At 44.8% G+C, this 24031-nt stretch overlaps 1 protein-coding gene across 15 annotated transcripts in view; it reads left to right on the top strand.

Annotated features, from left to right (window-relative positions):
- KCNMA1 (potassium calcium-activated channel subfamily M alpha 1) overlaps positions 1-24031 on the top strand; it is a 775740-nt gene that overhangs the window by 627243 nt on the left and 124466 nt on the right. For 11 of the 15 annotated variants that reach the window (XM_088842055.1, XM_088842056.1, XM_088842054.1 and 8 more), the window contains one exon: positions 4835-4911. In XM_088842055.1, the coding sequence (XP_088698181.1) occupies positions 4835-4911 (77 nt within the window). Of the gene's footprint in view, positions 1-4834; positions 4912-15056; positions 15231-24031 lie in introns of all 15 variants that reach the window. The other 4 variants (XM_088842052.1, XM_088842058.1, XM_088842053.1 and 1 more) reach the window with 1 other exon arrangement.

Below are 24031 nucleotides of genomic sequence, written 5' to 3'. Positions count from 1 at the left end.
TCCTCTCAACAGACTGTGAGACAGGGAGCATTGCTACTTCCATTTGCATGTGAGGAAACTGAGGCACAGATTAGTTAATTAACTCACCCAAAGCCACACGGCTACTGAGTCATAAGGCCAGGATTTAAAACCAGTAAGTCTCATTTCAAAGCTTACATTCTTATTTGCCAAAAGGTAAATCTGTCATGCTGAGCACAGACCTGAGATTTGACAATGACACTTATTTTCTTCCTCTTCATCCCCTCTTAAAAACTAGCCCTACTAGTTATAAAAGGTTTTAGGGGCACTTCTCTGGTGGTTCAGTGATTAAGACTCCATGCTCCCAATGCAGGGGGCGTGGGTTCAATCCCAGGTTGGGGAACTAAGATCCTGCATATCTTGTGGTACAGCCAAAAAAAAAAAAAAAGTTCAGGAAAAAAATGGGATGTAGAAGCTAAAGAAAAAATGCCTTGAGACTGAGGTATCTAATGACTTAAATTTACTTCTGCAAATTGGGAAAGGATTGTCATTATTCAGGTGGAAGAGGAAAAGCTCCTTATCCAGTTCATAGAGCCTCACCTTTTCCAGGAGTACCCCCCAAACTGGGATCACCTGCAAGAGGAAAGCTAGGCTAACTGGGACTGAAGCCCCTCCAGGTCTTCTGGAAGAGAAGGTTGATCCCTTAACCAGACACAAGACACAAAAGCTGGAAACAGTGCTCAGTGTGCGTAGGGGGCTGGGAGCACACAGCACACCATTGATCACATGTACCTCCCAGATAGCAAATGTAACGTGAAGCTCCTATTTGTATAATTCTATTTTCTATTGCATCTCTCACTAATGAATGTCACAAATACCAGGCAGTCCAAAAAACAAATTACCTCCTGTATTAGGGAGTACAATATGTCTCATTTCAGTGCTTTATGGTGTTCGCAAATACATGCTGACACAATCAGCCTCAACACCAGCCTGTAATTTTCCGTGGTGTGTGATGTGTCAAGAGCAAATGCTGTCAGTTAGGGGATTGAAAACCACAGAAAGGACATTGGAGGTTTGCAGGAAGCTAAACAAGTTTTGTAAAATGGAAAAGTAGATTATGATGATCTAGTATTGAGTTTGCACCCTCTGTTGCAAAAAAGAGTTGGGAAAAGTTAATGGATTGTAGCTCAGAGAAACTTTCAGATGCAGTGCTTTAGGAAAAGGTGTGAAACCCTCCAAGCATTGTCTTACTCCTTCATTCATCAAACATCTGCAGGTCACTCACTTTTGAGAACACTCTGTACTAGGTGCCAGGGAAGCAGTGGTAAACAATGGGGAGGAGACCCTGCTTTCATGGGCTCACGTTCTAGGGAGGAGAGAATTGCAGTTTTGTTTGTTCATGATGCAAAGAATTAATGCAACTGTCACTGATTTAGACTGTAGGTAAGTGATGACTGCTCTGAGGGAGACATATTTGAGCAGAGATGGAGGTGATGAAAAATAATCCATTGAACAGGGATCCGAAGGGAAGAGGAGACACGGTGGTAACAATTTTGTCGTGTTTGGGGAACTGAGGGGGAGAAAGTGGGTGGGATGAGGTTAGAGGGAACAGCAGGGGCTGGTTTCCATAGGACTTTATACAGAGGCTCTGTTATTACATGGGATCATGGATGGTCTTAAGCTGGAGATGATGTATTGAAAGGTGTTTCCATCTGCATGGTAGAGAATGGGAGGTAGTGGGAGTGGGGGAGAGGGGGCCCATGGCCTTGGGGGCTGCTGTGTAGTTTGGGCTCTGTTGGTGAGTAGAGGTGGAGAGAAGTAAGACCAACTGAGAATACATTTTACAGAGTCTGTAGAACCCTCTGATGAACTGGATATAAGAAGTGAAGGGAAAAAGATGAATCAAGAATGGAGCCTAGATTTGGAGCTTACACTGTTGGGGGGGGAGATGATGGCTCCATTTTACCGAGACAGGGTAACTTGGGGAAGGAGCAAGTTCAGGGTGGTAGGAAATCAAGAATTCTGTCTGGACTAGGGTAAGCAGGCAATACACACTAAACATACACATGGAGATGTCATACAGCCGGTGGGACCTAAGATTCTGGCATTCTAGGAAAAAGTGAGGGCTGGAGATGTACATTTGGGTGGCTGCTATATCAGTGAGCGTCCTGGCAAGAAACAAATGACTTGCTTAAATGGGAAAAATGAGGAGATTTTTATGAAGAGACCATGTAAAGCTATGGGCACAGAGTTAAGGAAAACTAGCAAGGGATGACAAAGCACTCCAGAACTCACAACAGACAGGAGCCACTCTTAGCCCTGGATCTGCAGACTCAAAGGAGGGTTGTCAGAACATGGAGAGAAAGGTTGTAGCGTAGACACTGCTTGGCAGGAGCTGGGTCCTTCAGTAAAGGAATCTCGTCACTGCCATTTCCTACCACTTTTCACCCTCCAGTCTCCTGCCAGCCCCTCCCATTGGCCAAACACAACAGGAAACCTGAGGACAAGGAGACCCTAAAGGCCAGCTTTGCAGGATGCAAATCTCGTCTTGATGATGGATGGGGCAAGGTCACCAACTGGAGAAGGAGTGGGGTGAGGAGGAGAGGGAGTGGTGAGGAGAGGAGAGAGAGCTGACATGGGAGGAGGAAGTATGAGGCAGGGGATCCCGAGAAGTGTGAAAAGGTCCCTGGCATGCACAGCCATGGATTTAAAGTGAAATCAGTTGGCACAGCGGTGTGTTCCTTTCCCCAGCAAGGCTCAGCTGCTTGAGTACGGGTGTACGGAGGGGCAGGGCTTTGCCAGGTGAGCATGGAAGGCAAAGACTGGTGGGGAAGTGCAGAGAAGTGTCTCTTAGCAAGAATCAGCTGGAGCTTAGGTACTCTGCCTTCAGCTGGGGGGAGTGCGTCTCCAGGTCACCACAGGCCCCTCCACCCCCATTTCACTCGTTAAGTTTACATGTCTGGCCCTTTGCATATTTCGTTTTCAGAATCCAGCTTTAATTCGTAAAAAATCATACTTTACCGTTTTAGTCATCTATTCAGACCCACCATTGTCTCACCATCTCTTCAGTGGAGATGTGTTTAGACCTTGGGCTCTGGCACTAGACTGTGTGAATTCGAATCCTGGCTCTGCTACTCTTCTCTTTGTGACCTTGGGCAGGCCACTTAACCTCTCTGGACTTCAGTTTCCTTATCTGTAATTCAGAGATAATAATCGTATCTCTTTCAAAGGATTGTTTGAGAATCAAATATGTTAATGTGTTAATGCTTATAACATGCTTAAAACAGCTCCTGGGCTATAATCTGTGCTCTATATATGCATTTTTGTTACAATTATTATTATGTATAGAAACATCAAATGGGGGAGAAAATGTCCAAGGGAAGTGAAAGAAAAATTGCTTCCTCCTTTCCTGTCCTTCCCCTTTCAAGGCAAGTCATCACTGATTGGGTTCTTAGCCACACTGTCACTCAGGCAAGCAATCAGCTACCTTATGTTTTTGGCAAGATGGTTGAGATCTGGCATTTTAAGCAGTGGTTGAGCTGCTAAGGTAGAAAGAGCTTTGGGCTTGACTTTAGAAGTCCTGGAGTCGGCTAAGGTCTAGATAGGATGACTTTGGGCAGATCATGACAACATCCTCGATTTACAGATGAGGACACTGAGTCCCAGGGACTTTGGCTGCAAGATCTACACAATCTCTTCCAGATCCCAAAGTCTTAAAGTTGGTTTTTAGTCAGTGCCAAACATAAATGAAGTCCTATGAAAAACAAAACGGAACCGAAAATAACATGGTCCAGAAATGTGTTTATTTCTTTATAGCCTAGGTCAAGGAAAGACCATGTTTATCCTTGGTGTTCAGTTGCATGTTGTGAGTGATGAAGGTGGTGAGCCAGAAATTGTGTTAGTCTCCTTATTCAGAAGGTTGTTCCAGTAAATTTTATCATTATCACAGTACCCACCCCCCTCCCCAGTACTGAAAGGATACAGGCCCCCAGTGCTGTTTTTCCAGGCCCTTTTAAACAGTGCTCCAGTGACCTTGCTTTGTCTCATCCAGAATATCTCCAACACAGCCAATGCACCTTGTAATCACATGTTGACACTTGAGTCACATGAGGGGATTTTCTTGTTGATTGCTGCCTGTGGGTCTCCTTTCTACCCAGGTTTAGTCCTCTACCCTAACCCTATAACACCCTCTGCCCAACCGATCCCTGGGGTCAAATGAACTGTGCTCCTTAGTAAGAAGAAAACCTTCATTGATGCAACATTCTCAGGTCCAGAGAGTGTGGGAGTGGGTCCGGCCTGTTTGGGAGTAAATATGGGCTATGAAATCCCAGAAGGATTGTGACAGAGGACCCCCATGAGTTTCCCTTCTTCTTCAACCTTGCTTACCTTGGCTGACAAGAGAACATGCTTTCAAAGTGACAAGGTTGATATTTTTATTTGACTGAGGAATGTCATCCTTGTGCCCTTTTAATACCTATTTGATCAGACCATGAGGACGTCAGGGATGTATTTAACCTCCACCGAGGACCCAGAGCTGGTTGCCCAAGTGTTCTAATGAGTGGCATTGAGGGCTGTTCTCCAAAGTGAAAGAGGGGAGGGCAGACGTGGTGTGTCACATCAGCAAACCCTCTCCCAGCTCCTTTTCAAATAAAAGTTTATGAAAAGAAGCACTAACTCAAATTGCAGAATCCTGTGTTTGAAGTAAATGGTCTTGCAACAAACATTTCCGTCTATGAATGTCTAAACCTTTCAGAAGATTAAAGGAAATTAGTGCTGGCGTGTTTCATTAATTTGGCACCACGGTGGAGGAAATGTGGTCCTCATTTCACTTGGGTGGATTATGAAATGTGTCAGTTTTTCCATTCTCTCTCTCCAGGGCATTTTTTTACTGCAAGGCTTGTCATGATGACATCACAGATCCCAAAAGGATAAAAAAATGCGGCTGCAAACGGCGTAAGTAGTGTTTCTTTCCCCCTTCCCTCCCTCTCTCCTTCCTCTTTTCCCCCAATTCATTTCCCTTCTCCCTTTCTTTTTAAAGAAACACTAAACATCAAGAGGGTTCTTGAATATGTTTATGTTTCACCCCACAGTTTAAAGAGACATGAAATAAATACTTGTCCTCACTTGATCAGAGCAGAGGATGGAAAATCGCCACCATCAACACCTTGGTGTGAGCTTCATGCCTAATCCCCACTTCTTGACTCTAAAGGGATGCCTAGGTAGCTGTGTCCATCAAGCACAGCAAATGCGATCTATGTTTGAGATGGAGGGCAGCCGAGGCCCTGGAGGAGGGAATGTTTTCGCATGGTGATTTTCAGTGGACTAGGGGCTGTCAAGTGTAAAGGTGGCTGTGCTAGGGCTGAAGGGAAACTGAGTCTGAGGATTTGGGAGCTGACTCTCTTTCCACTTGGGATCCTTGCTGGATTGGTTACCAGAGGTCAGTTTTCAGTTGTGATACCCTCAGACTGGCCTAAGGGAAGAACTTGGTCATCACCAGTGGACTTTATATACTGTTGCCTGGTGACCAAACCTCAAACACCATTGCTCTTTGGGATGGATTAGGTTGGGCTCGACAGCTGCTGCCCTATCTCGTCTCAAACTCCTTCCAAAGCAGCCAGTGGGACTTCTTGAGGAGGATATGGTAGATCAGGAATGGTAGGTGGTGAACTCTTGACCTAAAGCACTAGGACGTCAAGTAAAGCTTATAGTCATTACATTGCATTGTCTAATAGAAGTTGTTCACAACCCTGGAGAAAACAACAATAGTGATTCCTTCCTTCCCATGGTGATTTTGTTTCCAGAGCTCTTGAGCTCTTTACGATCATTATTATCTTTGATCTTCAGCATAACCTTGCGTAGTTGTCAGTGGGTATTATTAATTCCATTTTACAGAAAGAGGAAAATGAGGCTCCAAGTTTAGTGGGAGGATGAGATTGATGAGATCACACAGATCCAACAGGCAGGGGTTCAGGCTCACCTGAAGACCTCTCTTGATGCTGTTCCCTAGTCTTTTTTGTAAGAGAGAAGGGCAAGGTGAGTGATCTTGGATCTGAAGAGTAAGAACTCAATGATAAAAAATCACCCCACAAAATACTTTTTCACAAGCAGACACATGGGCTTGTGTCAGTCTTGTGGCAAATGCTCATGGGAAGCCCTCTTGGTCTAGAGAAGTTTCTTCAGAAATATTCTAGGGCTCGTTCCCAAGCTTGGGGCAGCTTCGGTCCACTGACTTAACACATGGTCTCCTTCACCCATCTCTGACACCTCACCATGCAGAGTATCCATACCTCTAACTTCTTGGAGCCTAAGAATTCTCTAATTCTGGCCGCCTACCAGGAAGAGCATCTAAAATCCTGTAAAGACACAGGACAAACTCACTTCTCATCCAGTTCCCCACACTCCATAACTCTAAAGGCCCTTCTCACTGGGCAGTGCACCCACTCAGCTCAGCACGGTTGGTTGGAAACATAGAAACACAGCTCAGTTGACCAGGCATTGCCTAGATCGCTTCCATCAGAAGGAACACAACATCCATCCCAAGGCAGAAGTACATGGGAGAGAAACAGTATAATAAGATGAACCCTTGTCAGAAAACCCTTGTAGTGGAGAGGTTTGGGGAATGCAGGAGAGTGTTAATGCCAATAACCCTTGATCAGATACTTGCCAGAGAATCTGGCCCCATGGGGTATCAGTGAAATGGCAAGGCTCCTTTCACTTGTTGGTCAGTCATTCACATGTGTTTGAGTGCCTTCTTGGTGCCAGCGAGGGAGCAGCGAATAAGAAGTCCCTGCCCTCCTGGAATCTTCACTCTAGTGAATGGAGATAAGCAGTGAGCATAGCAATAATTAAATACCTTCAGAGAGAGACAAGTGCTCTGAAGAGAGAGAAGACTCCTGAAAGTGTGAGGGATCTTGTAGGGGATTCTGCTTTAGCCAGAAAGGTCTGGAAGGCATTCTTTGAGAGATGATGCTGAAGCTGAGATCCAGTCCAAGTAAACAGCATGGGCAGAGGCAGGGATAAGTTGGTGGTGTTTGAGCAAAGGCAGGAAGGCCAATGAAGCTGGTGGGGAGAGGTTGGTAGGAGATGAGGTCAGGCAGGGGCCATGAGAAGAATCTTGGGTTTTAGTCCTATAATAAATACAGTCATTTCAAGAGTTTAAGCAAGTTAATGATATCATCAATTCTTGTTTTAAAGAATCTCCCTGGTGACTAGACAGAGAACAGGCTCTAGGGAGGCGAGAATGGAAATGGCAGGGAATGAACGAGCATCTCTGACTCCTGCTCGGATGCTGACATGTTCCTCACTGGGCACTGACGTGGAACCCAGCAGTCAGGTTTTTAAGTCCCTGGAAACGAGGGTTTGGCCTCTAGGATATTTGTCCAAGCAAGCGGCAGCTGACTTTAGCTTCATCCTGGAGAAAGAGGGATGTAGTTGTTTGAAGTAATTCTCCTCTCATTACCTTTAACATTGGTTCAGCTAGTGAATTGAACAATCTCCCATCCTAGAGGGCGGCACAGACTGCTACAGAAGGACTGTCCCTGCAGAGCCAAGCAGTGAGACAGGGCCTCGCTCCCTCTCTCTGCACCCTTCTCCCCTTTTGGGCCTCATGGAGGCCTTCAGCTGTGAGGCTGATGCTTGATAACAGTCAGTACTGCCCACGTACCATTCCTCCTCATTAAAAGACCATAGCAGCCTGTGTTACAGAGGGTGGGATGCAGATGCATATGTGTGCAGGGTGGTTAGAATAAAATGAGTGATTAAACTTGAACTTCCCTGGGCATGCTGGGCAGGTTAGGAAATTGGGAAAGATAGATTTGGGTTGCAAAGAAACTTTTATTAGAAGGAGCTAGAAGTTTTAATAATGCATACTAGTCGGGGTGGTTTCCTGCCTTTGAATACACATTGCCTGTAACCCTAAGTTGGAGAGGGCAGCAGACCCATGCTCCATTGTCCAAACCTGGTAGGCCAAGGATTAATAATTCATCCTGGAATAATATGTCTCTGGGAGGGCAGAGCTGATGACATCCCTGGATTTTATTGTTTTCTAACCCTCCCCTCCCAACCTCGCTTTTCCCTTTCTAAAGCTCCTCACCCCAGCCCCAACGTCCCCATTCACCTTCGTTCAGCCTTAAACGTCTTATGTCATACTACCTGGAGAAATATTGAGTGTGGAAACTCTGTCTCTGGAAATTCTGTGGTAGTATAGTTTAACTTTTGCATTTTTTCCCATTTTTTCATAGTTCTCCATCCAGGAAGAGAGTCAAATTCAGCTGTCTGGCCAAGGAGCAAGTTCTCAGAATCTGCTATTTACTCATTTTCTTTTTCTGTGTAACAAATCCAGTCTAATGATTTCCTTTTTTCTCCCCCAGCTTCTAAAAGTTTGCCAAAAGGTGGACCCCTAGGGGACAAGTCATGTTCTAAATTGCTGTGTTTTGAAGGACTTTTCTTTTACTTCTAATCATTGACGTATTTTTGATTTATTTTTTTTTCTCATTGCTGCCTTGGAATACGGCCCCTACTCTATTTTAACTGCACACTGGTAGTGATATATTGTGAGTAAAACGGGTTCCCAGCAGCCCAGAGTCCAGTTCCCCTTGTCTTTCTCTAGAAGAGATACTTCTTTTATTTTCTGTGCAGTTGCAGTTTCTTTTTTCTTTTGGTATTCATGTTGCATGTAGCAGTGACATCATGCCCCAACTCGGTCTGCAGAGTAGCCTGGAGCTGGAGAACCCTGCGAGCAGGGAACCCCTCTCTATTCATCCACCTCCCACCCCCTCCATTGCCCCCCATACCCCGCCCCCTGCCAACCTCTTGCCAGCTTCTGGCGTTGTCTTATTTTTCCACTTGAAAATAAGACCTTGACAACAGTGTTTCTCTTGAAGGCCTTGTCTCAGGGACCTTGAGGGGACACTGAGTCGGCTGAGGTAATTACCACTAGCTCTAGAAGCCTCATCAATTGGGGGTCATTGTCATGCTTGCCTTTGATAAATTATACTTGGTCTCCTCTGCTATTAAACTTGAATTCCTATCCTGAAGGAAACACATATGCTACATATGTATTCCCATGTTGTGATATATATATGATATGTACCAGTACTTTATATGTAAAAATGTACATTTTTATATATAAGCATAGAGATATATAGAGTGATGTATTTATTACACCATACGTGCCTCTCTCTACACGAGTAAGTGCTTGAGAGAGAATTAATTGGACACCCAACTTTGGGACTGTAAGTACCTAAATTGCCTTACTGGAGACAAGTATTTCCACAGTGGTAATTATTTTCTATAGTCTGTGAAGTACCTTTGCTTTAAAAATTTCTCCATCAGCAATACCCACTAGGACATACCTAGTTCCTGTATACGTAGACATCTTGCAAGATCTGCTTATTTGTTTAAGGCAGAAAGGGATGGCTCAAAGAGTATGTTCCAGTTTATTAATGAGCTGTGTAGAAGCCTGGATGAGTAAATTTAAGTCTTTGAGCCCTAAGTTACTCAGAGAATTGGACCATCTCTCCCAGCAAGATGTGGCAATTGATGAGGACCTTTTAGGCCAGTGTTTCCGTGTGCGCCTTAGAACGGTGCTGCTTTCCATGGCACCAGCGACAAGCATCCATCTTTCCTCGTGTGCAAGAGACCCAACCTATAGACCCATTCAGTACAGCAGTCCTGGATGTGGAGGAGATGTTTCTGGACCTGGTTCTCTCTTGCTCCTTTGCAGAAGAAGAAGAGAGTTGGTCATCTGGTTTGGGCTAGTTGTTTGAGGGTATGGAACACTCTGTGTACCAGCAAAACAAGAGTGACCTTCAGTTTGGGGCAAAATTCTGTCAGAATTGGCTCTGTGGCTCCCTTTATCTGCAGAACATCTTGAAAAATGGCTTGGGACATGGATGGCTTTCCTTCCTGCCAAGCTGCCTACTTTATCTAGTGGAGGGAAACCACGGTGTCAGTCCGCAAACAACTCTAGTGCCAAATTCTTCTGTCTTCTCCAGCCACAGTACAGCGTTAAGGGCAGGATCACCCTATTAGTTCAGTGTGCTCTCTGCTGCTGTCATTAACCAGCTTTTTTGTTCCCTTATTTCCTTTCCTGGAAAACTACCTGGGAAGGTCTTTCTCCTCCCTCCAGAAGCTAATTGGAGAATTTCACCAAGTGAAGACATCACTCCCCGTTTATAGGACTTGAAAGAATGCTCTCAGATTCCCATTGTTCCATCAAACAAATGCCTCCGTCTTACACCTCAGTGGACTTTTTCTTCCATGGATATTTTGATTTAAAATTTTAGTTGCTGCCAAGCATACGAAGAGCAGCTCTAGAGTTCAGCCTTCAGCAAATAATCCATCCTTCATTGGACTGATTTTAAACATGAAGTTGCAGTCTGAATTGAAGAGCAGGTTTTTGTTTTGTTTTTTCTTCCACTCCAGTCTTGCCTTGAATTGCTCCATTTGAAACCTAAAACACTTTTTTCCCAGCACTTGGAAAACTCCACCTGAACCTTTCAGTCCAGCACTGCTTTTCCTGCCCCTTCCAGCCCACCCTGGAAATTAAGATTCTCCAATTGGAAATTGGCTGACAATTTGGTTGCTGATTCAGGAGGCAGATGGTGTGAGAACGGGATGGAGTCCAACTCCCTCTTCTATTCCAAGCTTGGCTCTGCAGGGCTAACCAGCAGAGCACCTGAACTTGACAACTGTCAGCTTGACACAAGGAAAGAGCAGTAACTAAGCTAATCTACAGCAGCCCCTTCTCTACAGGTTTCCTTTCTCATGATCAAGACCTTTGCATGTATCAGAAAATTTGTCCAAGAGTAAGTCTGAGAAATCTTCCAGTTTTCAACACTTGAGTAAACAGCTTTGATGATGTCCATGAGGAAAATACTTTTGTCTCTAAAAATAGCACTAGGAAGTCATAATGGAAGTACTGGATGAATATGCACTTCATCATGGTGAGGGAAAGGACATAAAAGCTTTTTCTTAAATTGTAAAACTGCTAGGACAGAGTTCTTAGAGGAGAAAGGTGAGACCTAGGGTCTAATTCTTGGCAGCCACATAACCTCTTTGAATCTGTGGCACTAGTCCAAGAACAAGAACCTTATGATGTGGGCCAAAGAGAAAACGGAGTCTCCAGGGGCTTATATTTCTCTGCTTTCCCAGAGTTAAGCCAGTCGATGGGGACAATTAATTAAGCATAAAGTTTCAAGAACGCTGAAATGTAATGACATGTAGCTGTGTCATGGACACCTCTCCGTGACACACTCTTGTCTGTTCCCTGTCTCAGGAAGCTGTAACAGGGCTCTAAGGAGACCCAGCCAGCCGGTGCCGAAGCAGTCCTACTCTGTGGGCCGTGACTGCACAGCCCATGCAGGCTGCCACTTTTGACCACTCTAGGACCATGTCCTGGAATCTCTCTCGCTTTCATCCTAGCTCTCCCTTAAAAATCTTCTGTGGATTGGGAGAAGCCATTGAGTTGACATGACACTGCAGGATTCAATTCTTAGAGGCCCGCAGCATCTTCACCCAGCTTGTTTGGGTGGTCTGTTAACTAGCTGCTCTTCCACACGAATCCACTAGATGTCCTCACAGGTCTACTTAGCATTACCATTGAGATCCTGTGGAAAACTCCCTTTTCTGAGGATGGAGATTGGGGAAGAGAGCATTAGGTGACTAGATGAAAAAAGAAAAATCATCAAATACCAGAGGAGAGAGGGCACTCTATGTGGCCAGGGAGTGGATAGGAAACTTAACTTCTGTTTTAAATAAATACTGAAACTTTCACAATTGCCCTTTGAAACCTAACCTTGGGAGTTTTAAGTGGCACTCTGATATCTGAAATTAACCTTCGAACCTACATCAGCTCTAAAAGAGGAAACAATCATGGAGACATGGAAATAAAACAGCCTCGATTCACTAAAACAAAAACGAAGGATTAGGAAGCAGAGAGAGAGAGTCGAGGAGGATGAGGGACGGTGTTTTCTGAAGTTGGAGATCCATGACTTACTTTTGATATAATGTTATTTTACGACTTGAAAGTATAATTTTACACGCAGAGTATCTACTTCTCCTGGAACGGCTACTAAAAGAGAGACACATCCTCATCCATTTTTAATTGAAGAGCCTATTTGTGACTTATAACATGGCCCAGCAGAAGGTTCTTCCTGGCTGGGACATAATATCCTTCAAGTCCAGTGGATCACAGTCACTAGAAGGAGGTCAGAATGGGCCTTACCTTTTAAGAAAGTGGACCCAGAAGTATATAGGTGAAGACACCTGATGGGGGATCAGTGAAAATGGACTATTTCAGAAGTAAAAGTGCCAGCCTCCTAATTGGTGGCACCTAATTGGTCTAGACGCTGTAATTCACAAAGGTTTATCAGCGTGTGGGGCTCAGTCATTTTTAACTGTTTCTGTCTTGTCTTTCAGCCTCTCATTGATCATTCTTGCTGATTGTGTGTGTGTGTGTGTGTGTGTGTGTGTGGTGGTGCTTCTTTGTTTCCTGAGATTTCTATTTTGGATTTGGTGTGACTGTAAAACTGATGACTGGGAAGGAATGACAAGAAATAGCATGTTTTCTTTCTTATGCACATGCTGCTTTGGAATGTGAGTGCTGACAATTAACATTTAATCTTCTTATAGCAAAAAAAAATTTTTTTTTTCCTTTTTGCTGCTTTGATTACCAGTTTCAGCCTGTTCCTGCATGCTAACACTATGAAATTTTAGAACAATGCATGGTCTCCAGAAGAGCCAACAGTAACAATTGCAAACAGTCCCCGAGAGGCACTGATTTGAAGTTTGTGTTTCCTCCTGAACCCTTATCAAGTAGGAGGTTTCAATCACCCATTATGATGGGTTTACCCCTGACAAAACCATTTCAAAAGTTATTCCATCCCCTTTTCCCTCCCCTTGTCCTTAAAGACAGTATACATATAAGAACTTTTTTTCCCCTATAAATGTGTCAGAATCTATTACTGTGTATGAACCCAAAATGGCAGTATGAAAACGAAAACCAGGCACTGTTGCTAATGAGAAGCATAGCATTTCAGAGTTTGATGGGCTTCTCTTCTGCTACAGCATTTGATTAAAATTTTTTTTCAAAACAATTTATCTACAGCGAAACAAAAAATCGTCTTCGTTTCCCTCCTCTGTGTAAATAACAAGTCAATATTTCCAGTAAAAGAACTGAGAAGGAAAAAACAAGCAAGTGGTCTGTGAGTTGGGCACCAGATCTGGATGCATTTAAAATGACTTGATTTTCATGTCTTCCACTGAAGACTGTTTTCCCTTTCTTGACTTCAACAACTGCTGTTTGGGGCGTCTGGGCAGTCATACCGTGCCTTCTAAATTCTTCTGATTCAAATGCTATAGTGGAATTTTTTCTTTTTTTCTTTGTAAAAGCTAAGCTCAGGAATGATGCATCGAACAGGGCTGGGGCTGCATGGTGATGACCTGAACAACTGATGAGCTAGGATGCTAACAGAACCTGTCGCTAGAGTGCGAGCCGAGACCACGGGAATGGAGTTGCTGCTGAAGAGCTCTCTCATTCATCTCCCCAGTGCCTGTTCCTCACAATCATAGCGCTCCCCCTGCTTGACAAATAGACTGGATGGCAAGTCATAAAGGTCTTAGAACAGGACTTGACCCATTGGAGAGATTTAAACCTCTCTTCCTGGTGACGGTAACATTCAAAGAGGGCAAAACCACTAGCCATATTTTAAAGTAAGAGTGCAACCATTTCTCCACTAAGAAAAAAAAAAAAATGGGGGAAAAATGACTTTCAAAATGAAAGGTTTTGGCACAGGGAATAACACCTCTCCGGGCTAGCTGACTATTTGGCTGTGATGCTTGGATTAAACTTGAATTCTTCTCCCATCTTGTGAGAGGAGCAGGCAGGCATGAGCTAAGGATAAGTCATGACGTTTGCCTGCTGTAGCATCAAAATGAGGTACAAAAGCTTCTCGTTGTTCTGAAATCTAAATTGGCTTGAAGGGTGGAGGTGAAGGGCCTTGAGAACTGGAACAGTGGGGTCCAACAAGTTTTGTAGGTTAGCACTCAAGTTGAATTCCCAGGCAGGGCAGAACCTATGATAGTAGCTTAAGACAAGCTCTCAAGGCCTCATGCAGATCTCAGTAAGATATTTTACGTGGGATCTATTCTTTCATCTCATGTTTTGTAATTTCTCATCTATGCTGGCCAATATTTTCTGTATAGGAAAAAATTACTGTTAACCAATAACCCTATAGCTTTCTGAATTTTTGGTGGGTGAGGAGAGAAAAGCAGATGCGATTTTCAAATTCTTTGAGCTGTAAGCAGAAAATACACCCATGAGTAGCTTAGTGCATTCCAACAGACCAACATCTCATATGCTTTTGGTGATTTCTTATTTGTGAAATGCTTTTAATGTCAAATATGCAGCGTTCGCCTTGAGTAGCTGCATTTCTTACATGGACAGATTTGAATATTTGTTCTGTCAAGAGTAAATTTAAATTCCTGTAGGCATCATGTAAACTCACTCTGGGGAAGTTCAACAGAGGCATCCTCAGATTCGATATTAACATGTAATCGTTTCGCATCTAATTTGATGAAAGCTTGTCCCAGCCTCTGCCTAATGCCCAGAAATGGATGGAAATTAGAAAGCCTACATATTAGATATTCTTGCATCTTGCAAAAAAAAATTTATTGTACCCAATAAGGAACTAATTGATTGGCTGTGTGTATACTTGTCCTCCTGTATTAATCATGCCAGGGGGGAAAAATGTTGGTTGTGTTTTTGCTGTCTCTAACGTGTGCTGCTTCTTATCCAACAACCCTATTGTCATCAGCCATCCCCTCCTGTGGTCACTTGCTTTACATAGGGGAGAAAAATAATACACAGCAGCCTGGGAGGACTCTACAGGCCACTGATACTTTCTCTGCTCTTTTCGATGTACAACCAAACTGTTACCAACAGACTCTCTGCATTTTCTTATTTCTGGGTCAAGACTGTTACTGTGAAGTAAGACCTGTGTTCAGTCCCTTCAGCTCCCTCCAGCTGCCTTGCTGTGTGTGACTTTGCCATTAACTACCGCTCTTCCTCTCCTCCCATCCGACCCCTGTGGTTATAGCCAAGATGTCCATCTACAAGAGAATGAGACGGGCATGTTGTTTTGATTGCGGACGTTCTGAGCGTGACTGCTCGTGCATGTCAGGCCGTGTGCGTGCTAACGTGGACACCCTTGAGAGAGCCTTCCCACTTTCTTCTGTCTCTGTTAGTGATTGCTCCACCACTTTCCATGCCTGTAAGTTTAACCCCAACACACGGAGTTCCGTGTCTGTGCTGTCTGTGGCCTCATCCCCGTCTCGTGTCGTGCCCTGTGGTGCTGTGTGTTTTCCTCCCGCTGTATGTGGTGACGTGTTGCCCTCGCTGCCTGTGTCACTCTGTGTGTGCTGGGGAGGCTTCCCTCCCTGTTCTGTGAACTTACGTTTCTTGTAAGAGCGTGCCGGCTGTGATATTATAATCCAGTGACATTATTCCTCTCTCCTTTAAAGAAATTAATGTGACAGTACATCAAATGCTGAATTGATACAGAGATGCATGGAAATGTACACCTTACTCTTTGGGGAAAGGAGTTAGACATTGGATTGGGTTGAAAGGAGGTAGGAAAACAATGTAGAGAGAACAAGCCAACTCTGGCATACAACTGCTTTTAGAGAGCTTAGACACTTTCCAAAATACAACAGGGTTTCCCTCAGTGTCTCCCTAACTTGTATCTCATTCCTCTAGTACCGGATTGCCTCCTAATACTCTGAAAAAGAATATTCTGAATCTGCCAACCCTTACAGGCTGGTAGATTCTAGAGTTTTTCCTCCCAATGATGATTCATTCAAAGGATCAGTCCATTATTAACTTCCTTTTTCCCCTGTTTGACTAAGCTGTCTTGTAGCAGTTCTGATTCTGAATAACAGCAAAAATCATAAGCCAAGAATCTCCCTGGTTTCCTTGCATCCATCGTGCAGTCCTTGGGGTCAGTCTTTGCCCGCCACAGCTCAGAGGTGTTACAGAGTCTCTTGTGGTCTTGTAGTGGCAGCTGGCATGTCTGAGCCTCACCACACCCCCGTTCCTCCCCTTCAGCACAGACTTTGCTGGTGTTTTACTGACGCAATTGGTAGGTGATATTACTGAAAGTCGCAGCTTATTCACTGAGGGTCCTCTTCTAAGGGCAGAGGAGGTTGTGGTTTGCGTGAGGACTTGGATACCCTTCAGGGGTGGCTGTCACCTTATTTTGTAGCATGAACGGTAGAAGATGATCCTTCTGTGTTCATCACTTCCTCTTGAAAGCACCCGCCATATTTGTTGGTAACTATATTATCCATTCTCTTTTCTTCTAAGTGCCCAGAGCTGGTTCAACTAAATTTTCACCAGCAGCAGTTACTTCATTCTGGCCCCTGGGGAGGCGGGGGAAGAGCAGTTCGCTCTTGAGAATTTATCCCCATGAGAAGCTAGCTGGCTCACATGCTAGTGTTGAAGGTGAGCCCAGTGTGGTGTGCTTGTATGGCTGTGATCCATGGGGTGTCCTGGGCCGAGGGAACCCTCATTTCCCTGTACACATCAGAGTGTGGCAATCCCGGTGCTGATATTTGAACTCACAGTTGAGGTCTAAGACATTATTTGTGCTGGGAGCAGTCTTAGGGGCCTCTGGAAAAGTCTGATCTAGGACCAGAGAATCATCATTGTCTCTGGTTTGTGATTCGCTGCTCCTTCACAACAGTGCCAAGGGACAGGATTAATTGTTTTTACAGTGACACTGAATAGATATAGTGTGAGAGGTGTTTTGGACTGTCCCAACCACAGTGGCCTAACATCCTCAAAAGGAAATTTCCTTTGAAATCTTTCAGATGCCACAGTACGTGCCCTTACTCCATTCTTCTCATCACAGATCTCTGCAGTTCATATGACACCATCAAGGTGAACTCAGTCACAACCATGCAAAGAACTTGTTTGTCTGTGATATGTGGCAAGACACCAGGTTCAAAGACCAGGAGCTGGGGAGGAGGGGTGGTGGAGGCGTGAGCTCTAGTGAGCTCCAGTTTGACCGCATCTCTTTGATCGATGGCGGCAAGTGTAAGCATCAGCCCCCTCGGTTACCCGCCTAAGGCACAACTTCTATTTTGAAGTAACCACTGGGCTCTAAAACCTTGGCTAGAGATCTAGTGGAGAAAAGGAAGGAGCCACTCAGGCTCTAAACTCAGGCCTGTGGTCATGTCTTGGCACTGGCTGCCTCTACCAATCACAGCAAATCTATGTCCCCTGCTTGAGGCCCGTGATGCCTAGTATGTGCAATTTCCGTCTTATGCAGGCAATACCATAATTGGAGGGATTTCTCAGCTCTGCAATTTAATCCAAGTGTTGATGGAGGCCAGGAGAAGAAGAATTAAGGGTGGGATTGTCCCATCTACTCAGAAGCATCCCGGGCATGAGATTGTTGTCTTTCTATGCATCCAGCATCAGCCCCACTGTTGCGAATGTGGAGCTCTGGGCTGTGTGTCGAAGGCGTAACTGGTACTGACAGGTCAGGGGGGTGGTTTGCCTCCTCTGTTTCATCAGCCTCCCCGCCGTCGTCACTCCTTCAAACAAAAGCAGATTTCATCCATCCCTGTGTGAGTCCACTCACCTTTGACCATTAATAATAAGTTAGAAAAATCCATTTCAATTTGAGCCCCTCCGTGGGCCCACGCAAGCCCTTCTTCTCCAATTAAAGGATGTCTATGTCTATGCAGAATTCCGCTGGCAGAGCTCCAATAGCAATCCCCGGCCTCCCCTGGCTAGTGGTGGGGTTGGGTGGTGCCCATTGGACAGGGCTAGTTGCCTCAAAAAGCAGTGGTGAGAGTGGGCTTTTCATTAAATATGAACAGATGTGAGACGTAGAGGGTTTGACAATTAGAAATGGCAGCAGAAGGGCCCTTGCATCAAAGTGAGGTCAGATGGGCGGATCAGATTACTTCTCTTACATTCTTTAGTTGTTCTGAAAATCATCTTGAATTAGTGTCAGCAGAACCATGATGGGTTTTGCCCTTTGTCTTTTATGCCGGGGCTGTATTGTTTCCCAAGACAGTCATTAAAGGTCATTATACTATTATGGAGCTTGCTTTGGTCGCAGTTTCCTAGTTGAGCCAGTGTATTTTGGCGACTCGCTGATTCGCCCTCTTTTGCCTCTCCTCTACCTCTTTTTTTTTTTTTTTTCTTATAAGGGGAAAGATTTCTGTTTTCAAAGGACATTAAATTGAAACGCAAAGTCCCATTATGTGTTTTCTGAAGTGGGAAAAGAAGTAGCCAGTTCCCAAAGGAGCAGTGATATATTAAAAGTGTTCACACAGTTTTAGAAATCTGCCTCCTAACAGCAGGGCCTGCCTGCTCCGCGGACCTCTCCTTGGAGGTGTGGCCCCTTACACATTCCCTGTGTTGTTAAGTCACACACTTTTCTCACAGATGTCTCCTTCTATTGAACTCGTGAGATGTCTGTGAACACTGTGCTGACAAAAAGATTTGCAGAGAAGGAAGAGGTCTTTACAAAAGACCTAACAAGCAGTGTCAGAAAAGTTAGACAAGGAGTGACCAGTAAGGCCCATGAAATTAAAAGACGCTTACTCCTTGGAAGGAAAGTTATGACCAACCTAGATAGTATATTAAAAAGCAGAGACATTACTTTGCCAACCAAGGTCCGTCTAGTCAAGGCTATGGTTTTTCCCATGATCATGTATGGATGTGAGAGTTGGACTATGAAGAAGGCTAATCACCGAAGAATTGATGCTTTTGAACTGTGGTGCTGGAGAAGACTCTTGAGAGTCCCTTGGACTGCAAGGAGATCCAACCAGTCCATTCTAGAGGAGATCAATTCTGGGTGTTCATTGGAGGGACTGATGCTAAAGCTGAAACTGCAATACTTTGGCCACCTCATGCGACGAGTTGACTCACTGGAAGAGACTCTGATGCTGGGAGAGGTTGAGGGCGGGAGGAGAAGGGGACGACAGAGAATGAGATGGCTGGATGGCATCACTGACTCTATGGACATGAGTTTGGGTGAACTCCGGGAGTTGGTGATGGACAGGGAGGCCTGGCGTGCTGTGATTCATGGGGTCGCAGAGAGTCGGACACGACTGAGCGACTGAACTGAACTGAACTGACCAGTAAGGATGCATCACAAGACTATTCTGTTTTTGGCAGGAATGAACCATGCAATATGGTGGGTTAGAATTGGTGTGCATCATTTTTGGATCATTCTGTTTCTACTTTGCCTGATCCTAAACAAAAGTACCAGCTATCTTAAAAGATGCTCAGATGGTATGGGCCCCAGACTTTTCACAAGTAGCTATGTTCTAGTACTCTCAAACATATATATATGTGTGTGTGTGTGTCTGACAGTATCCACACACACACATAAATATAGATTAAAGTTCTAATCGGTTCCACTTCTCTTCCATATAATTTTGTAAAATAGTGTCTTTTCTCTGTTTAGAATTTATTCTTGTTATTTCAGCCTTGCCTGATATCTGATTGTTAAGTCTAATAGAAAGGGGACAATCCAAATTATGATACAGTGACAACATAAGACCCTATTGATTCAGACCCGCTGAGGTCTGCCTGACATGAGCTGGCCGCAAACCATCAGTAAACCTGGCATGAACAAATTAATCATGTACTCAAAGAGAAATAGATCTTTAGACTTGCACTCGGAAATAGATTCAGCTGAAGGACGTGTATGATCACTCACACTAGCTTTTCAATTTACTAATAGTTTAAGCCTGCGCAATTACATACACCCACTTGTGCATTGCTGTAGCTAATTTTAAATGGTGCACAACTTTTCTTTTGGGTGTAAATATAATACAAGGAGGCATTCAACTCTAATGGTTTGGTCAAGAGGAGAAGTCCAATACGATTAGGTTGATGGGAGAAATACCAAAATCAGTTTAGTGTAATGTTGAGTCTTGTGAGATAATAAACAAAAATCAGCTTATCCCAAGTAGCCTTTGGTTTGTACAGGCAGAGAATTAATGTTGTCAATAGAACTAAAGTCACTCGACTGCACTAATGACATTTTGAAGTATATAAAATCAGATACTAGGACAGGGGTGCAAATAGCTCTAGAATAGTGTCTGTAATAGGACACGCTCTGTGCTGACAGTCACCAATGCCTGTTGCAGGGAGATTTAATTTAATAAGCTGCCTTTAAAAATCAGCAGCACATAATTATCTCAGTCCTTTTCTGTAGGTATAGTTTTGGGTGACTTCCTCAAGCTCCCAATCCTAAATTTTGTTTATTTTACTCTGGACCTTGAAACCAAAGGCTCTTTCTTCCCACGACCACCATCAGCGGTAGAAAGAAAAAGTACAGGCAAAGCACACTCAGCCCAAGTCAATCTAAATCATGGTTTGCCCTGTATTTTTAAAAACCCATTCATTCTAGGTCCACAGTCTCTCCCATTTATTCACGTTTGCTGGTGGAATCTCTTTTTCTCCCTTATCCCTCTCTCCCTCCCCAGTGTCCGTTTACAGCTACAAATACTACAGTAACCTTTGGCTTCTGCCCTACCGCTTTAGGCTTGGCCCATGTGCCCTGATTTGGCCATTTGCATTTCATCACAGGAAGGGAAAAACAGGAAGGCAACTCAACCTGGGAAACCACTTAATCATTTCACAGTAATGGACCTCAATGGGAATCTTAGGGCAGTTTTGTTGGTAGAAGGCAAGACTGAAGAACCCCACGTCTGTCCCTTGATTTTCTGGTAGCCACATTCAGCAGCAGGGTGACACAACATGTTCTTTCCTACAGTGGTCAGCTCACCGTAAGACAATTTGCACTTTGTAAGACAACCATCACGTTTGCGCCAAGTGTCCTTTGAAATGAACCCTTTTAATTGTCTATCTCTAAGGACATCTCCATACAAATCATGTTTTTATTCATAATAAATAACTGCTTTTTCTATTATGACGCAGGTCTAGTGTCAGGTGAAGCAACTGACGTGCATTTGGGGACTGGGATGTGCTCTCCTCTTTCTCTCTCTCTCAAAAATAGTACCATCGAATTCTTCAAGATAAATACGCTGTGAAGAGGTGCCACATGCAGGTGAAAGAGAAAGGGAACAGTAGGCAAACAGCAGCCAACTTTTTAAAAGAAATCCTTTGAAACAGAGCTGGGAGACAAGAAGTAGAATGGTCAGATTGAGGAGAGGAGAGGGAGCTTTGTGTGCATCCCCGTCTGTGGGGCACCTCGCTTCCCAGGCATATGATGCCTTAATAAGGGACTGGGCTCTTCAAGGACAAACCGGAAAAGGCATTGGCGTGCCACAAGTAAGCAAAACAGCAGTCCTTATGCACGGTGACATGGAAATTATGTTTGCATTTTTATTTCAGGACAGTGGCCAGTTGTCACCATACTCACCCTGACAGCTCCTACCACCAGGCAGTGGACTCTGCCTCTTACCTCCATGGTGGAGGGCAGATGTGGTCAGTTGGCTCGCCATCTCCCGCCTCTTCCCCTATCGTAGGCGACAGATGCCAGGGCCAGCCCGCCTTTCACTTGAGCTTTCTTGTCAAGGCTGTGCCTTGAGCCCAAATCCTGACCTTTACTGTATGAAATAAAGTCCTGATGAACAAGCAGAGGTTTGAATTAGAGCAGGCTTGGAGCAAATGTCAAGTCCATCTCTGCCTCCCTCCTCCACCTGCACCAGGAGCCTGGATTAGACCCAGGCTGGAGTTTGCAGTGCCTTAGGCTTTTATGGGTCTGGGGAGACATAACTTATTAACAAAGAGTTATTAAATTTTTATCAATTTTACAACACAATGTAAATGCCTCCTATGAATCTACATTGTATTCATTATCATTTAAAACGTTAATTAAGTCAAAGTTGCATTTAATTTCTCTCTAAATGGGCCTCTGGGAAGAGGCTTTTAGAAACATCTGTGGGAGCGTGCGGCTCGTGGAGACAGGGAATCCCCCAGCCCGCATTCAGGACAGCCCCCTGAGTTGATTGCTATCGCGTGTCTGTGGCTAATTTGTTGTGATGCGATGAGGCATTGTCTTGAATTAGCATCAGACCGAGGATGGTGTAAAGCCACTGGAGAGAGGCTTGCAGGGCGGCGGCCCAGGCTACACTGCATCCTCCCTGCAAATCCCATCCAGACGGAAATGAACAGTGGATCTGAGTACTCTGGTCTCAATCAGGCTTTGGGAACTTCTCTTCTCATATGGTGCCCATCATGTCAGTTGGATGCTTCCCTGATCTGAGATGGACGTTTGTCATCTGGCCCAACAGATTTAGGACATTTGCCAGCATGCTTATAGGAACGTTCTCAGTGTTTGGGATCTCTTTGATTCGTGTTTAAGCCTACAAGTGATGCAGCGCAGAATGGCATAATGGGAACTGTTTTCAGAATAGAGTGGTTGTAGGGAGTACAAACAGGGCACACTCATTGGTGAGGAGGGAAGAAGAGTGAGGGCTACTGAGATCTGCTGGAAAACCACTTTCCCCTTTTGAAGCAAGGTTGACACCTCTTCTCTCAGTGTATATATCTTCCATCATCTAGGCTTGTTTATGTAGCAGTGCTGGGAAATGGCCAGTTGCTTAACTTGGACTCACATTAAGACTAGACTTAGTATAATATCTGCTCTTACTATATATTTCAGTCATGTCTGACTGTTTGTGACCCGTAGCCTGCCAGGCTCCTTTGTCCGTGGCATTCTCCAGGCAAGAATACTGGAGTGGGTTGTCATGCCCGCCTCCAGGGAATCTTCCCGACCCAGGGATCGAAGCCACATTTCTTATGTCACCTGCATTGGCAGGCAGGTTCTTTACCACTGAGCTACCAGGGAGGCCCTTACTCTTTGCAAGGGACTCTGCTAACACTGCAAGGGGGTATGTGTATGCGTGTGTCTGTTGTTAAATTGAGCACCCATGTAGCATTTTCTGCACAGCAGGCACGGTTCTGTGCCCTTTACAAATATTTAATCCTTACCAGGAGGTAGTAATCTTTATTTTCAGTTGAAGCAACTGTAAACTGACACATCTGTGCACTGACAGATGAGGCAACTGAGGCGCAGAGAGATTGAGAGAAGTGCCAGGAGTCACACAGTGAGTCAGTGGTGGGGCTAGATTTGACGGCAGCCTGGATGGTTAGTTCTGCAGCCTGTGGAGCAGACTGACTTACTGAAGAAGAGGGACAGGTCAGTCTGTCTCCAAGGAAGGGGAAGAAAGGATGAGGATTCCAGTCCTGAGAGCTGGAGATAGTGTGGAGACTGTTGTGAGAGAGGGAGGGCAGTGTAGGGGCCTGGAGCTCACCTCCTGTTGGTCAGCTGAGGAACGGTTCTACAGGATGGAGCAGTTCAGATGTGCTTCGGGGAATGGGAGGCAGAGTGTCCTGCCTCATAGCATGAGAGAGGGTGTGGCAGCAGAGGATGGGGGCTGCTGCCTCCTGACAGCTGGCCACCCGGTCTGGCTGGAGCTTAAGGCCTGGCCTGGGAATGCCAGCACAAGAGCCCTGAAGGGTGAGTTGTTGTTGTTCAGTTGCTCAGTCGTGTCTGACTCTTTGTGACTCAATGGACTACAGCACGCCGGGCTTCCCTGTTCTTCACTATCTCCCAGAGTTTGCTCAGACTGATGTCCATTGAGTCGATGCTGCCATCTGGCCATCTCATCCTCTGTCACCCGCTTCCCCTCCTGCCTTCAATCTTTCCCAGCATCAGGCTCTTTTCCAGTGAGTCAGCTCCTCGCATCAGATGGCCAAAGTATTGAAGCTTCAGCATCAGTCCGTCCAATGAACATTCAGTGTTGATTTTCTCTAGGATTGACTGGTTTGATCTCCTTGCTGTCCAAGGGACTCTGAAGAGCCTCCTCCAGCACCACAGTTCAAAAGCATCAATTCTTCAGTGCTTAGCCTTCTTTATGGTCCAACTCTCACATCTGTCCATGACTACTGGAAAAATCACAGCTTGAGTAGGGCCCTCTTATTAGCATAGTATTCATGTATAATACATAAAAAGCATTCTAGGTATTTGATAGGGGAATGGGCCATAGCGGCTTTGTTTTGGGAAGAACTCCATGG

The sequence above is a fragment of the Moschus berezovskii genome, chromosome 12 (genome assembly GCF_049115385.1).
Source record: "Moschus berezovskii isolate FMDL1 chromosome 12, NW_MosBer_1.0, whole genome shotgun sequence".
In the NCBI taxonomy this organism is placed as follows: domain Eukaryota; kingdom Metazoa; phylum Chordata; class Mammalia; order Artiodactyla; family Moschidae; genus Moschus; species Moschus berezovskii.
This window is presented reverse-complemented; position numbering and strand designations above follow the sequence as displayed.